A 17,000-nucleotide genomic window follows, 5' to 3' on the forward strand; every position below is an offset into this window, starting at 1 on the left:
GGAGCATATAATGAGGCTCGTATCAAGAAAATAATGATAGTAGTACAACATTTATGCGGGGCCTCGAAGGCCGCCTGCAATCGTGTCGGATTTTTGGGTTATAAGTGAAGAATGAAGATTTTCCCACGAGCCTGAATGAATTTTTTTTTTATGTCACTGAATTTTGTGTAAACATTAAAGTCGGTGAAAATGAGGCTCATTCCAAAAAAAATTGTACAGCATAGTTTTTGCAAAAAAAAAACAACCTTGTGGGCCTCCGAGGCCCAATCACTGCATCCAAGGGTTAAGGACATTGTTGGAAGAGTTTGCACTATGACTATTCTTGCTGTGGCTTTCATGCTCGATCACCCATCAAATGTTATATTCCTCACACTGCCAAATAACTCGATCTGAAAGGTAAACTCTTGAGTGAGCGCAAGTCTCTTGCAACTGCGTTGCATACCCAGTGGACCATTTATGCCTCCATTTTCATTGGTTGAACAGCACCTCGTTATGTCATCAGCTAATCGTCACTACATATCATGCTGTCGACAGGATTCTAGCCAAATCCAGTGCTCAAAATGATGAGTAAAAGTCTCAAACTGTTTATAGGGGTTACAGTGATCTAAGGCCTATGAAGGAGCTTGTAAAATATTTATATAATCACATGCAGGACAAGGACATTAAGGAGAGATCAGTACATGAATTACAAGAGGATGAACAACTCAACACAATACATGAGATCTGAACCTGGAATCCCAGCATAATGGCCGAGGTGCTCAGATGGGAATACCAATGAAGCCAAGCTGATGTTCTCTGTAAGGAATGCCTTGAATCATCACCCAAACACATAGCACAGGTGTATTTCCAAAAAACAAGGACATGACAATGATACAAATATAGTATACCAATATGTTAACCACACTGGACCCTTCTAATCATCAGATGCTTGATTCTCTTCTGCGACACTTACCTGGCGATTTAGACAAAATGGAGCCTGGAGCCTGGAGGGACAATTTTTCTATAATCTGCTCTCACATCATGTGTCTGACTTAAATGACAACGGTTGATCTTTGTGGGAATCTAAATTTTATTACAGGAAGTCGCTCCAACAGATCTGTTAGACAGAATTGTTCACATGTCAACTTGCAAAGTAAACACATTATTTGATTTGACAGTCACTCAAGTTCTCCAAATCCTTTACAGCAGCACCAACCACACCTTTGATTGATAAAGAAGTGGTAGTAAAGTTTATGATTGGTACAAATCATCTAGGAGCTGTGGGGGGTCTTGGAAATAAATATATTCCTTACAATAGACCTATTGGTTCGATCTGCTACAAGCCTCATGGCCAAAGTAGTTGACATCTTCAGCCTGCTCAATGATCAAATGCCGTATGATGAGTACCGAACTAAATGTTCTTATCAAGAGTGTGTTACGGATTCGTCACTTCCGTCGTTGTGGTTTTCATCCACTGTAAGCATTTTTGGTTCCATGTACTATTATTGTTATCGTTTAAGTGAAATGGCGATAACTGTTTTCAAAAGGTAAAAATTCGTGTTTTAAAAGAAACCGGAAACCGGATCAGGAGAAACCGGAAGAAGAAGAGGAGGAACAAAAAAAAGGCGGAGCAAGTGAGGTCGGGAAGAAAAGCCGAGCTGCTTTGAGGTCTCGAGGAGACGCTGGCAAACGGGGGTCACGAGCGAACTTTGGGTTTCCTGGGAAAGGGATTCCTGTGACAGAGTATTTATCGCTGTGACAGATAAACCTGCGTGTCGGGTTTTGCGGTTGATTCCGAAGAGAATCGTTGGAGAGCAGGTACACCTCCAGTACGGGCCCGCCCGCCATTTCGCCTCACTCCTGCCATTTCGCATCACTCCAGCCTTTTCACCTCGCTCCAGCCATTTCACCACACCCAGCCGTTAGCCTGGTTTGCGTGTGTAATGTGGATTTCGATTGGGAATTTGTGGTTCTCCGTTTGGGAGCCGCTGAACGTTCATACCCGAAGGTATGATTTCCCAGTCGCCTTTTGGGTACACCTTTGCGCCTCTTTGGCAACGTTGACTGTCAGCCGACTTGGATTCTGGTCTCGATTCGACATTTTTCTTGCGATCACCGGAGCGTGGATCGACTTTGGCTTGGTGCCGGGACAGAGACTTTGGGAATGTTCTTTTCGCTCACTTGGATCACAGTGAGTTATTGAATAAGAAACTGATGGTACCAGCATAGGAATTATATGGTATTTTTGTGGTGCAATTGAAACCGATTGTACTTGTGCTGTTATACTTGTGTGACCTTAATACAATACTTGTTTTTGGTAACAATTGGTTGGTGTGGTTTCACCATTGGTCATTGGCACACATTATAACACATCTTTCTGCCGTGACTCCTTTTGGGGCTCGGAGGTACACCGTGACCAGGGTTTGGGGAGGAGCACGTAACAAGTGACTGGGTTCCTGCTACATCATGAAACAATAACTTCCTGCAGTTGTCGATCAAGCTCATCAAATTCAGATGAGAGGGAGGATTGATGTAACTGTAGTCTTGGTGCACAGAATGATCCCCTTTTTGTGCACCGCTCCTTTGCTATTCCATCCCCAGGTGCTGCATGACGTCATCGCCGGGCACCGAAGGGGGCTCGGCAATGACGCGCGCTGAAAGGGAGTACTCAATTTTCACTCCCGTTTCTTGTTTTCTTGCTTGTATTTCCGGGCTACATCTCAGCGATCCTTTGAGCTAAGAAGCTGAAATTTCAGCACAATAGTGAACAAGTGTGTTGGCAAAAACGGTATTTTTTGTTTTTTGATTAATCAATGTAGCACTTTGCATTCAGGCCAAATAGTTCAATTTTCGTCTCATCAGTGTCCTTTTGTCATCAGAATTTGTGTCATCATCACAGTGTCATCAGACAGTGAGTACCAGTTCACTGGTAATTCCCTGTTTGTCGTCAAAGGCGACAAACAGGGTTGGCGGCAGGAAGGGCATCCGGCCGTAAAACATTGCTTCAAAAAGGGGACCAACAAAAACAACAACAACCACGGTGCCCGAAAAAGGCCAACCCCCGCTTTGCGGGGAAAAATGGCCTCTAAAGGTGGTTATATCACAGTGTCATCAGAATCTTTCACGGGTCTTTTTACAAAATTCCAGGTGTGCTGTCATGTGCCTTTTTCTCAGGAGTGGCTTCCATCTGGCCACTCTCCCATAAATCCTCAATTTGTGAAGTGCTGCAGAGACTGTTGGCCTTCCAGCAGATTCTTCCATCTCGGCCAAGTAACTCTGTATTTCTGTCAGAGTGGTAATTGGGTTATTGTCACCTGCCTGACCAAGGTCATTCTTGCCTGGTTGCTCAGTTTGGTCGGACATCCAGCTCTAGGAAGAGTCTGGGTAGTTTCAAATTCTTTCCATTTCCTAATGATGGAGCTCACTGTGCTCTTGGCAATTTCCCACACTCGAAATTGTTTTATACCCTTTCCCAGATCTATGCATCCTCACAATTCTATCTCGGAGTGCTACGGACAGTTCCTTGGACTTCCTGGTGGAGTTTCTGCTCTGACATGCACTGTCAACTGTGGGACCTTATATGGAAAGGTGTGTTTCTTTCTAAATCATGTCCCATCAATTGAATTGGCCACAGGTAGACTCCAATCAAGATGTAGAAACATCTCAAGGATGATCAAAGGAGATTGGATGGATCGTCATAGCAAAGGGGTTGAATACTTATTGACTCAATATGTCAGCCTTTCATTTTTAATTATTTTGTAAAACAAAACAAAAAAAAAACTCCATTTCGACTTTATGGGGTATTATATAATATAAACATCAACAAACACAGGTGATGAAAGATGCAGTCTGAGTAATTATTGCAAAGAAAGGAAAAGGTAGTTATATGAACAATTTAGCAGAAATAACCAAAACATTCAAGAATTAAAAAAATAAAGAGACCGAAATGAAGCACCAGAGTTAAAGAAAATGTTGAATACTGTGAAATAATTAAAATGCTAAGGAAGAAAAATAGAACATGAGGTAGAATTAAGTACCTTCAATATCAAATTAGACGAAAAACACACTAGAACGGCACTCGTAGAGTTCATCATCTCGCCTCACTCATTCTGAACAAAAATACCATCGTTAACAGAACACTATTATAGGCCATATACCTGTATCATCCACGCTCCCAATTATTTCACATACATTGCCATCTATAGCTTTATTGATTATTGATTGGCTATTATGATATTGTCAGAAGACTAAATTGCATCAACAAAGATTAATATGAAAAAAATTCCATATATATTGCCCATGTCTAGTCGATCATATGTATGAAGTTTTGAATTGATCTGTTAAGTGGTTCTGGAGAAGATTCTTTACGTTTTTATTTTCAGTCCAATATGGGCACCAGGCCACGTGACCTATGATGTCATCTATATATATAATTGGGCACGTGTATGTATATCATCTACTCCTCAGGGAGGATTTGGCCAAAGAACCTGAAACTTACAGGGATGAATGAGGGCACCCTGAAGTTGTGCATGCGCAAGTTTCATTCGATTCCATCAAGTTTCGAAAGAAATAAATTTCACCCATCTTGGCATTTTCTTCCTTTGGGGGCGGGTGGGTGCAATTGGAACCATCCGAGCTACATAACCACAAGACATTATATATGCACATTAGCAATCCGCATGCTTTTGCTTCATATACGCAACCCGGGTTAATTTTATTTCCTGCAGTGATCAAAGCAGCGGCCTGTTGTCTATACACCACCCAAATAAAGGGATGCGTCAGAAGAACTTGATGCACTCTCGGAACAGCATCGTCTTCGGGTGGGTACTCTACCATTGTATTAATAATCAAAAAGATAATAACATGACTCCCTTTCCCCTTTCCCCTTCTCCTCCTCCTTCTCCTCCTTCTTCTCCTCCTTCTCCCCCTTCTTCTCCTCCTTCTCCTCCTTCTCCTCCTTCTCCTTCTTCTCCTTCTTCTCCTCCTCCTTCCCCTCCTCCTCCTTCCCCTCCCCCCCCCCCCCACCACCACACCCATTTCAGGTGGCTGCTGTAGAAAGTGGGTTCTTCTAGTTCAAATTTAATTCTTCACACAAATTGGGTCGTAGATTAGATAAATGAAGTTTCAGATTTTCGGACAAGGATTTTGATTCAACCAATTATGGCTGGAATACTCCTTCACCAATGACGTCATTGTTATCACCCTATCCATATACCCTGTGGGGAGTTGATTTCATATGCCAAGTTTAAGTTTTTTTCGTTGAGCGGTGGTCGAAGATGTCCAATATTTTTCCTTTATTCCAATATGGCTTTATTCCAACACCAAGCCTGGTGTTGGCTTAGCGGTTAGGGTGCCGGCTTGGGATCCTAGGATCCTGGGTTCAAATACTGGTCGATCGCTGAATTAACGCCAGGGGGGCTGACTCAGCCTGTCATCCTTCCGAGGTCGGCAAATTGAGTGCCAGCTCACCGGCAATTCCGTGTGTGTCGCAAGAGGCGAATAACAGGGTTGGTGGCAGGAAGGGCATCCGGCCATAAAATATTGTTTCAAAAAAGGGGACCAAGGTGCCCGAAAAAGGCCAACCCCTGCCCTGCGGGGAAAAATGGCCTCTAAAGGTGGTTCTATTCCAATATGGTTGGCATACCATGTGACCTATGACATTAGAGTTATCAATAAAATATTCTCCATGGAGAGTCCTTCTTATGGTTAAAGTTTTGCATCAATCAGACGAGTGGTTGCAGAGAATTTTTTTTAAACGACAACATATAGACGTGGACAGACAGACAAGGGTGTTGCAATAGTCTCGCAACCCCTTTGGGGCGAGACTAATAACAATAATAAATACAGCACTTGCAAGGTAATAACAATAAAGACCAACAACAATAAACCTGCAAGGGGGTTCTACGGTCGTAGGTGCCGAGATCTTTGGCCAAAATCAGAATATGGAAACATTATTGCAAACAGATATTAAATAATTAAGAAAGCAATCTCATGGTGAGGTTTACAATCCTGGATAATTCGCCACTCCAATGCAGGATACTCAACCGAATGTGCAGGAATTTGGAATTGAGCGTGGGTGTTAGTGAGGATTCACCAGATGGAGCACCCATTTTCACATCCATTCGAAGGATGGTACATCCATTGATGTATAGTCCTGCATGTTAAACATCAGGATGGCAGCTGGACAAAGATTCAAACTCAGGTAAAACAGCTCAGAGGCGAGTGTGCATACCTTCCGAAAAAAAAACAAGAGCTTTGAGAGTAACTCCCTCCCCCCTCCCCCTCCCTCCTTCAATCTCTTTCAATTCTAGGCCGCACAATCCACCTCTCCTTGGCCAAGTTGATCTCCAAAGCCAGCCACAGACTGGGAATCCTCTGTCGATCCAAGTGTTTCCTTGGAAAATCAGAGTTACTTGCAGTCTACAAGGCCTTTGTCCATAGCTCAATGGAGTACTGCTCTCCGTACGGGCTAGTGCCCCAGCATCAAATCTGTCTCTTCTGGATTCAGTGGAATCTTAAGTAAACCTCTCAACATGATTGCAATCTCCCACGACGAGGCCGAAGTACAAGATCTGTTGCTTCCGCATTGCAAGAATGTCAGTGATCTCTGATCTCTCTGTTTTTTAACCACTCTTCCCGAATAATGCTCCCTTTGCTCCCTTTGCTCGGAGGTATATCTATATCTCATCTGACCCTCCTCAGAAAGTCCAGGATGCACTTATTCTTCCAGCAACTCCATGCAAAATCCAGACTGAGCACACACCTCAACTCCTTTGTGCCTGGTTTCTCCTGTCTATGAAACTGCCCTTCAGAGACCATTCTTTCCCACTATTCCATCCAGAGCTTCAAGCAGGCAATACACCCACTAATTCTGTGTGATCTCCCATCCTGACCCATTATCTTTATTACTCCCATTAAACCCCCATTAACCCAACCCATTTACCGATTTCAATGATTCTTCCACATCTCTCTCTCTCTCTCCTTTCCTGATCATTTATTCTCTTGCTTGTTATTACGACACCCAGCCACAGGACCAAATACAACTATATATATATCCATCACTGACTCAGTCTCTGGGAAAATTAAGAGAATAAAAATTGCCCTTGTGTGGAGGGTTTGTTGATTATGAAAAATCCTTCAACAGAGTGGAAACAAAGGCTGTCATACAAGGTATACATCGGCTAAACAGCAACTCTATATATATATCGTATTGATATATATATATATACAGACTTGGCATTTAATATGGAATATTTTTTTTTATGGGGGTGAACTTACTTTTCAAGATGACTTAGAACCAAAAGTTCATTGGAATTATTTTGAAATTATTCTAGATTTTGTTAATGTGACCTTTAAAAGAAACAAAAACCACATTTGACATTTCGAAGCAAATAAATTGATCCTTGAAAGTGATGTAAACTGATATCGAACTCAATTCACGGACAGTACTGTGTTAAACTTCTGTACGTTTTCCAGAAGTACCTCTTTATGTTGCACATTAGCCATAAATTTTTTTAACAAAAACAAAAGTTAAATTACGACTGGGATTACGGACAGTAAAATTACAGTTCAGTACTTTGTGTAACCCCCACGAGCATTCAGGAGAGCACGTACACGTTGAGGCATGCTGTTCACGAGATTTGCCAAGGTTTGGACAGGAATCGCTTGCCATGCAGTTACAATAGCCTGCTGCAATTCATGCACAGAAGCAGGCTGCTGGTCCAAGTTGTCGATTTGATGCGTTAATTCTGCACACAAGTTCTCTATCGGATTCATATCCGGGGACATGGCAGGCCACTCCATATGCTCTACACCACGGTCAGCAAGAAAGTGTTGGATCACGCGAGCACGATGAGGCCGTGCATTGTCATCTTGGAAGACAAAGTTTCCTCGAAAGGCTGCACGAACAAATGGAAGCAATGTTTCTTCCAGAATGGCCCTGTGCTTGAACTGGTTCAGGTTTCCATTCAGAACAACCAGGTCAGTTTTGCCCCCTGCATGAAAAGCAGCCCAAACGGTCACCCCACCACCTCCAGCTCGGACTCCTGGCACTATACAAACTTCGTTGTAGGCTTCATGCACTTGTCTGCGCACGCGGACGCGGCCATCTTGACGATAGACCAGAAATCTAGACTCGTCACTGAAGATCACGTGATTCCAGTGTTCTGGCTGCCATTGACGGTGCTCTCTGGCCCACTGCAATCGGCACTGGCGGTGTTGTCTGGTCAGACGTGGCTTTCTCAGGGGACGCCTGGCACGATAGCCTGCTTGAACCAGTCGTTGGTCGACTAGCCTTCTGGATACAGGCACATTTGTCAGTTGCTGCCACTCAGCCCTAAGCCTATTAGCTGACTTGGTACGGCCATTGTGGACTAACCGGTGCAGCTGGCGATCATCCCTCCTTGTGGTTCTGCGGGGACGTCCTGGCCTCGGTATTGGAGTAGGGACACCCCTCTGAGCATTTCGTTTCAGGATCTTTGACACCTGACCTTGAGTGATGCCATATTGCCAAGCAATAGCACGCTGTTTCATGCCGGAATTTCGTAAAGCCACCACTAAATGACAAACAGCATTGTCGAGTTGACGGACCATCTCCAGGGGAAGCGGCAATAACTTTTGTAGAGGTGCAGCAGTTGTTTTCCACTAATACAGAACGCAACAACCCTTATATACCCGATTGTGAAGCCAATCGTCAAATGTACCTGTCCGTACATTTTGTCACGCCACCTGTGATATAATCCTGTTATTGACTTCTTGCTGCGACAGACAATCAGTGACATGGTTATTTTAACAAAGAAATCACCGAAGCGTAAAAGAAACTCACCAGATTGATATACCGAGTTCAGAAATTAAACCCAAGTCAAGAAAAAAAAAAATTCCATATTAAATGCCAAGTCTGTATATACTAGCAGAGGTACCCGGCACTTCTGGGGGGGAGGGGGGGGGGAGAGGGAGGAGAGAAGGGAAGGGGGAGGGAAGGGGAGGGGGGGAAGGGGAGGCGAGGAGGAGAGGGAGGAACAGGGGGAGGGGACAGGGGGAAAGGGGGCAAGAGGGGGGAAGGGGAGGAGAGGGGGGAAAGGGAGGGGGAGGGGGGAGGCAGAATAGGGAGGGGGTTCATATATATGCTGGTGGGTGAATGTGGTGTTCATCACGTTTTTGAGTTAGCTGTGATGACGATCAGGAAGAAGAAGCCGTACTACCAACTTTGTTCACTTCCGGAATTGTTTGATTTATATGTATTCAAATGTCTGGTGATTGTTTTGTATTTATTTATGCGAATGTGTACTTGTATATAACTGTCATTAAATTAAAAAGGCTCAGGCACTATCGAGCGATTTTTGTTTTTTAAACTCCAAAAAAACCGATCTGTTTTTTTTTCATATTTTTTTTTTGTGCCTAAAACACCCCCAGGCACTCACTGATGAACCTCACATTCTCCATTGTACAACCTCGCTGGTCAAACCAAGTGAACTCACATTCTCCATTGTACACCCTTGCTCGTCAAATCAAGCGAACTCACATTCTCCATTATACAACCTCGCTCGTCAAATCAAGTGAACTCACATTCTCTATTATACACCCTTGCTCGTCAAATCAAGTGAACTCACATTCTCCATTTTACACCCTTGCTCGTCAAATCAAGTGAACTCACATTCTCCATTATACAACCTCGCTCGTCAAATCAAGTGAACTCACATTCTCCATTATACACCCTTGCTCGTCAAATCAAGTGAACTCACATTCTCCATTTTACACCCTTGCTCGTCAAATCAAGTGAACTCACATTCTCCATTATACACCCTTGCTCGTCAATTCAAGTGACCTCACATTCTCCATTATACAACCTCGCTCGTCAAATCAAGTGACCTCACATTCTCCATTATACACCCTCGCTGGTCATATAAGTGAACTCGCATTCTCCATTATACACCCTCGCTGGTCAAACCAAGTGAACTCACATTCTCCATTATACACCCTCGATGGTCAAACCAAGTGAACTCACATTCTCCATTATACACCCTCGCTGGTCAAACCAAGTGAACTCACATTCTCCATTATACATCCTCGCTGGTCAAACCAAGTGAACTCGCATTCTCCATTATACACCCTTGCTGGTCAAACCAAGTGAACTCACATTCTCCATTATACACCCTTGCTGGTCAAACCAAGTGAACTCACATTCTCCATTATACATCCTCGCTGGTCAAACCAAGTGAACTCACATTCTCCATTATACACCCTCGCCTCGCCAAACCAATTCTCCATTATACACCCATGCTGGTCAAACCTTTCAGAAAAAAAGTTTTGATAATAAGTATCTTCCAGTCATAATTCAGCTTATTCATTACAGTGAAAATGCAATTCACAAAATAGATGAGATATACCTCCGACAAAGCAACGTTTATAAAGTGAGCAAATATGCAAAGCTCGTTTCAGTCACTTAGTATCAGGAAATGTATCGGACAAAGGAAAACAACTGTTAACCTGACAATGGATGCTTTGTTCCCCATTGTTGCGCATTATATTTTCAAGTAACTCAAATAATTCTGGGATGCGTCGCTCATGTGTAGGGCCATGTGTGTTCATGTGTAGTGTGTGCATCGAACTTAACTAATTGATATGCATGATAAGCAAATGTCATGAAAAGAGGGTGGTTTGTGGTATGGAAAGGGCGATTTGTGGTGCGGAGGTGGCCTATGTGTGTGGAGAGGGTGACGTGTGTGCGGAGAGGGTGATGTGTGTGCAGTGAGGGTGACGTGTGTGGAGAGGATGCCATGTGTGCGGAGAGGGTGCCATTTGTGCGGAGAGGGTGCCATGTGTGCGGAGAGGGTGCCATGTGTGCGGAGAGGGTGCCATGTGTGCGGAGAGGGTGCCATGTGTGCGGAGAGGGTGCCATGCGTGCGGAGAGGGTGCCATGCGTGCGGAGAGGGTGCCATGCGTGCGGAGAGGGTTCCATGCGTGCGGAGAGGGTGCCATGCGTGCGGAGAGGGTGCCATGCGTGCGGAGAGGGTGCCATGCGTGCGGAGAGGGTGCCGTGTGTGCGGAGAGGGTGCCGTGTGTGCGGAGAGGATGCCGTGTGTGCGGAGAGAGTGACGTGTGTGTGCGGAGAGGGTGCCGTGTGCGGAGAGGGTGCCATGTGTGCCGAGAGGGTGACGTGTGTGCCGAGAGGGTGACGTGTGTGCCGAGAGGGTGACGTGTGTGCCGAGAGGGTGACGTGTGTGCCGAGAGGGTGACGTGTGTGCCGAGAGGGTGACGTGTGTGCAGTGAGGGTGACGTGTGTGCAGTGAGGGTGACGTGTGTGCAGTGAGGGTGACGTGTGTGCAGTGAGGGTGACGTGTGTGCGGAGAGCGTGCCATGTGTGCAGATAGGGTGGCATGTGTGCAGATCGGGTGCCATGTGTGCAGAGGGTGACGTGTGTGCAGAAGGTGACGTGTGTGCGGAGAGGGTGCAATGTGTGCGGAGAGGGTGCCATGTGTGCAGAGAGGGTGCCATGTGTGCAGAGAGGGTGACGTGTGTGCCGAGAGGGTGACGTGTGTGCCGAGAGGGTGACGTGTGTGCCGAGAGGGTGACGTGTGTGCCGAGAGGGTGACGTGTGTGCCGAGGGGATGACGTGTGTGCCGAGAGGGTGACGTGTGTGCCGAGAGGCTGACGTGTGTGCCGAGAGGGTGACGTGTGTGCCGAGAGGGTGACGTGTGTGCCGAGAAGGTGACGTGTGTGCCGAGAGGGTGACGTGTGTGCCGAGAGGGTGACGTGTGTGCCGAGAGGGTGACGTGTGTGCCGAGACGGTGACGTGTGTGCCGAGACGGTGACGTGTGTGCCGAGACGGTGACGTGTGTGCCGAGAGGGTGACGTGTGTGCCGAGAGGGTGACGTGTGTGCCGAGAGGGTGACGTGTGTGCCGAGAGGGTGACGTGTGTGCAGTGAGGGTGACGTGTGTGCAGTGAGGGTGACGTGTGTGCAGAGAGGCTGCCATGTGTGCAGATAGGGTGCCATGTGTGCAGATCGGGTGCCATGTGTGCAGATCGGGTGCCATGTGTGCAGATAGGGTGCCATGTGTGCAGAGAGGATGCCATGTTTGCAGAGAGGATGCCACGTGTACAGAGAGGGTGCCCTGTGTGCAGAGAGGGTGACGTGTGTGCAGAGAGAGTGACGTATGTGCAGAGAGAGTGACGTGTGTGCGGTGAGGGTGCCATGTGTGCAGAGAGGGTGACGTGTGTGCAGTGAGGGTGCCATGTGTGCAGACAGGGTGACGTGTGTGCAGTGAGGGTGACATGTGTGCAGTGAGGGTGACATGTGTGCAGTGAGGGTGACATGTGTGCAGTGGGGGCAACCTGTGTGCAGTCAGGGTAACGTGTGTGCGGAGAGTGGGCCATGTGTGCAGAGAGGATGACGTGTGTGCGGAGAGGGCAGCCTGTGTGGATAGAGAGAGCCATGTATCCAGTGAGGGTGACATGTGTGCAGCAAGGGGGTGGCCTATGTGTGCGGAGAGGGAAGCCTGTGTTCACTCAGGGTGACGTGTGTGTGGAGAGGTTGACGTGTGTGCGGAGAGGGTGACGTGTGTGCGGAGAGGGTGACGTGTGTGCGGAGAGGGTGACGTGTGTGCGGAGAGGGTGACGTGTGTGCGGAGAGGGTGACGTGTGTGCGGAGAGGGTGACGTGTGTGCGGAGAGGGTGACGTGTGTGCGGAGAGGGTGACGTGTGTGCGGAGAGGGTGACGTGTGTGCGGAGAGGGTGACGTGTGTGCGGAGAAGGTGCCATGTGTGCAGTGAGGGTGATGTGTGTGCGGAGAGGGTGCCATGTGTGCAGAGAGGGTGCCATGTGTGCAGAGAGGGTGACGTGTGTGTGGAGAGGTCAGCCTTTGTGCAGGGGGGATGACCAATGGGTGTGGAGAGGGTTGCCCGTTGGGTGCTGAGAGTGTGACTTGTGGTATGCCGAAAGGATAACTTGTGGGGTGCGGAGTGGATAACTTGTGGGGTGCGGAATGGATAACTTGTGGGGTGCGGAGTGGATAACTTGTGGGGTGCGGAGTGGATAACTTGTGGGGTGCGGAATGGATAACGTGTGGGGTGCAGAGTGGATAACTTGTGGGGTGCGGAATGGATAACCTGTGGTATGCCGAAAGGATAACTTGTGGGGTGCGGAGTGGATAACTTGTGGGGTGCGGAGTGGATAACTTGTGGTATGCCGAAAGGATAACTTGTGGGGTGCGGAGTGGATAACTTGTGGGGTGCGGAATGGATAACTTGTGGGGTGCGGAGTGGATAACTTGTGGGGTGCGGAGTGGATAACTTGTGGGGTGCGGAGTGGATAACTTGTGGGGTGCGGAGTGGATAACTTGTGGGGTGCAGAGAGGGCGCTTTGTGATGTGTAGAGAGGATTGCTTATGCTGTAGAGAGAGAGCAAGTTGTCGTTCCAAAAGGGCGGCTTATAATTCAGAAAGAGCGATTTGTGGTTCAGAATGGGGGAGTTGTGGTCCAGCGAGGACAACTCGTCATCTAGAGAGGGTGACCCTTGGTCCAGGGAGGATGACTCATGGTCCAGAGAGGGTGACCCGTGGTCCAGAGAGGGTGACCCTTGGTCCAGGGAGGGTGACTCGTGGTCCAGAGAGGGTGACTTGTGGTCCAGAGAGGGTGACTCGTGGTCCAGAGAGGGTGACTCGTGGTCCAGAGAGGGTGACCCGTGGTCCAGAGAGGGTGACCCGTGCTCCAGAGAGGGTGACCCGTGCTCCAGAGAGGGTGACCCGTGCTCCAGAGAGGGTGACCCGTGCTCCAGAGAGGGTGACCCGTGCTCCCGAGAGGGTGACCCGTGCTCCCGAGAGGGTGACCCGTACTCCAGAGAGGGTGACCCATGGTCCAGAGAGGGTGACCCATGGTCCAGAGAGGGTGACCCATGGTCCAGAGAGGGTGACCCGTGCTCCAGAGAGGGTGACCCGTGCTCCAGAGAGGGTGACCCGTGCTCCAGAGAGGGTGACCCGTGCTCCAGAGAGGGTGACCCGTGCTCCAGAGAGGGTGACCCATGCTCCAGAGAGGGTGACCCATGCTCCAGAGAGGGTGACCGGTGCTCCAGAGAGGGTGACCCGTGCTCCAGAGAGGGTGACCCGTGGTCCAGAGAGGGTGACCCGTGGTCCAGAGAGGGTGACCCATGGTCCAGAGAGGGTGACCCGTGCTCCAGAGAGGGTGACCCGTGCTCCAGAGAGGGTGACCCGTGGTCCAGAGAGGGTGACCCGTGGTCCAGAGAGGGTGACCCGTGGTCCAGAGAGGGTGACCCATGGTCCAGAGAGGGTGACCCGTGCTCCAGAGAGGGTGACCCGTGCTCCAGAGAGGGTGACCCCTGGTCCAGAGAGGGTGACCCGTGGTCCAGAGAGGGTGACCCATGGTCCAGAGAGGGTGACCCATGCTCCAGAGAGGGTGACCTGTGCTCCAGAGGGTGACCCATGGTCCAGAGAGGGTGACCCATGGTCCAGAGAGGGTGACCCATGGTCCAGAGGGTGACCCATGGTCCAGAGAGGGTGACCCGTGGTCCAGAGAGGGTGACCCGTGGTCCAGAGAGGGTGACCCGTGGTCCAGAGAGGGTGACCCGTGGTCCAGAGAGGGTGACCCGTGGTCCAGAGAGGGTGACCCGTGGTCCAGAGAGGTTGACCCGTGGTCCAGAGAGGGTGACCCGTGGTCCCGAGAGGGTGACCCGTGGTCCAGAGAGGGTGACCCGTGGTCCAGAGAGGGTGACCCGTGCTCCAGAGAGGGTGACCCGTGCTCCAGAGAGGGTGACCCGTGCTCCAGAGAGGGTGACCCGTGCTCAAGAGAGGGTGACCCATGGTCCAGAGAGGATGACCCGTGGTCCAGAGAGGATGACCCGTGGTCCAGAGAGGATGACCCGTGGTCCAGAGAGGATGACCCGTGGTCCAGAGAGGGTGACCCGTGGTCCAGAGAGGGTGACCCGTGGTCCAGAGAGGGTGACATGTGCTCCAGAGGGTGACCCATGGTCCAGAGAGGATGACCCGTGGTCCAGAGAGGGTGACCCGTGCTCCAGAGTTATTGTGCGGAGAGCAACGTGTGGCGGGAAGAAGGTGTCTTGTGGTGTGAATAAAGCGTTTTGCGATGCAGGGGGCAGTTTGTTGTGCAGAGAGGGCGGTTTGTGGTGTAGAAAATTGCCACTCTACCTTTGAGGCAAATGCTTAGGCAGCTGCTCGTTAAATGGTGGAATACTTACTCCCCACACGGTCGCTCATCACCTGTTGATGGCCCATATATACGCAGAAACTTTACGATAGTCTTACTGTGCTTATGTTTGCCCTACTCACAGCATGCTTGGCCAACATTATGGGGTAAATCCACCGCTTTTTTATTTCTCCCCCAATCATCAATCACATACCTGGCAGTTGTTGCTGCTCTGGCACTCTGATATCCCTTATCAAGTCCAACACCATCATTTTACCAGGTAAACTCCATCGTGACGTGAAACTTCTCCCATCCCACACTCCCCCACTTCCCTCTTTCTCACCATTCTCAGACTTGATGTCGCTTTCTCGGAGTAGAGTGGACCCCGTTGCTGAGCCGTCACCACCACTTCTCAACTCTGTGGGCACAGAAACAAGACAAGCCGTGAGGAAATACATCCGCCACGTCAAGACGTCATCAGAGAAAGCCACCCTTACTTTGTCTCAGGAGTGGGGAGCATCTCCAGGTAAGTGTTGTTGGTGAGAGTCTCACTGTTTTACTCAGTTGTCTGTCTGTCTATCTGTCCCCACAACAACTCAATAATGCCAAATATGGGTGAATTTGTCCCACGGAAGAGTATGAAACACACATCCAGGTACACACCAGGAAATGATGAAAAAATATCAGATAAATTTGCGTCCTCAACTTTTTGAGATACTCGACTCACAAACAAGACAAACGGACAGGGGTGAAAACATGTCCTGCATCCACCTCCGGTGGTGGAGGTACCAATACACTTTCACACGTCACCAAGGATGGAATGGTTCTCGCAAATTGAACCTCAAGATAATTTGACATCAATGGAGGTCCTTCAAGGATGTAGTGCTCAGGCATAAACCCAACCCAGATGGACAATTGTGCGTTTTTGGCCTGGAAACTCCTACACAATGTCCTATTTTTTTGTAAAAGAGGGGGGCCCTTTTTTCAACATCTGCTCATGTGTGCATTTCCTGTGCCCAAACCATCTACTAATGCCCTCCCATCCATTCCCCCCGTCCTCTTTCCTGAGCACTCTATCCTTTCCCAATGGTTCCCCATCACCCTCCCTTTCCATTCCCTCGCCCCGCAGTAAAGATGCGTCTGGCATCGAGCTGCCATGCCACGGACTGGCATTGGTTGGCAATGCCAAGGGCAGGTGCCCCTCCCTCCGGGTGCCCGTCCGTGCCATCTGCACCGTACCGCCTTGCCAGGCGGCCCCTCCCCCACCGCGCCAGATGGCACGAGTTGGCACCTTCGGATGCCAACCCACTGAGTAGGGAGAGTGGAGGGAGGCAGATAGCAGGCTTTGTGTGCCATGTACAAGCCGTGGGTAGAGCTTACCACGTCTCATTTAACCAAACCACACCACACTCGGCTGTAAGGCTCTGATTCTTCCTTCAATGCGACTCACTAATTCCTTTCTGCATTCCCTGTCAATGAGCAACTTCAAAACCCACAAATAAGGTACATGGCATTAACTATGGCACAGCACACAGTGCGTGCCACGACGCAGCGTGGCACAACATTGCACAATCCGTGCTTGGAGTCGGCTCAGTCTGGACCCCATAAGGCCGCACTTTTCAAGCAATCCCACGTACGCGATGGGAGACCGCACGGCGGCGTGCAGGTGTGGACTCGGCATGAAAGGTTGCTATTGCAACTCCGCCATTCTTTAAACAGCATGGCAGTTGTCTGGTGAAATTGATAGCCAGCTTGCCAATTGGGGTGGTGTTTTGGGGTGGGGTGGAGTTGTGTTTTGGGGTGGGGTGCGTCTGCGTGCTGAAAAAGATGGGGGAAAAACACAGGTTGGGAACATTCAGATAGCAGGA

General features: G+C 48.9%; 1 protein-coding gene and 1 pseudogene across 5 annotated transcripts in view; both read right to left on the reverse strand.

Annotated features, from left to right (window-relative positions):
* LOC137421541 (nuclear factor 1 A-type) overlaps positions 1–17,000 on the reverse strand; it is a 209,177-nt gene that overhangs the window by 64,175 nt on the left and 128,002 nt on the right. For all 4 annotated transcript variants that reach the window (XM_068107729.2, XM_068107721.2, XM_068107705.2 and 1 more), the window contains exon 3: positions 15,476–15,550. In XM_068107729.2, coding sequence (XP_067963830.2) covers positions 15,476–15,550 — 75 coding nt within the window. The remainder of the gene's footprint in view (positions 1–15,475; positions 15,551–17,000) is intronic.
* Positions 1–17,000, reverse strand: part of LOC144894166 (cold-inducible RNA-binding protein A pseudogene) — a 123,664-nt pseudogene that overhangs the window by 1,263 nt on the left and 105,401 nt on the right. The window lies entirely within an intron of this gene.

Source organism: Myxine glutinosa, chromosome 1, assembly GCF_964187855.1.
Source record: "Myxine glutinosa chromosome 1, kmMyxGlut1.1, whole genome shotgun sequence".
Classification (NCBI taxonomy): Eukaryota; Metazoa; Chordata; class Myxini; order Myxiniformes; family Myxinidae; genus Myxine; species Myxine glutinosa.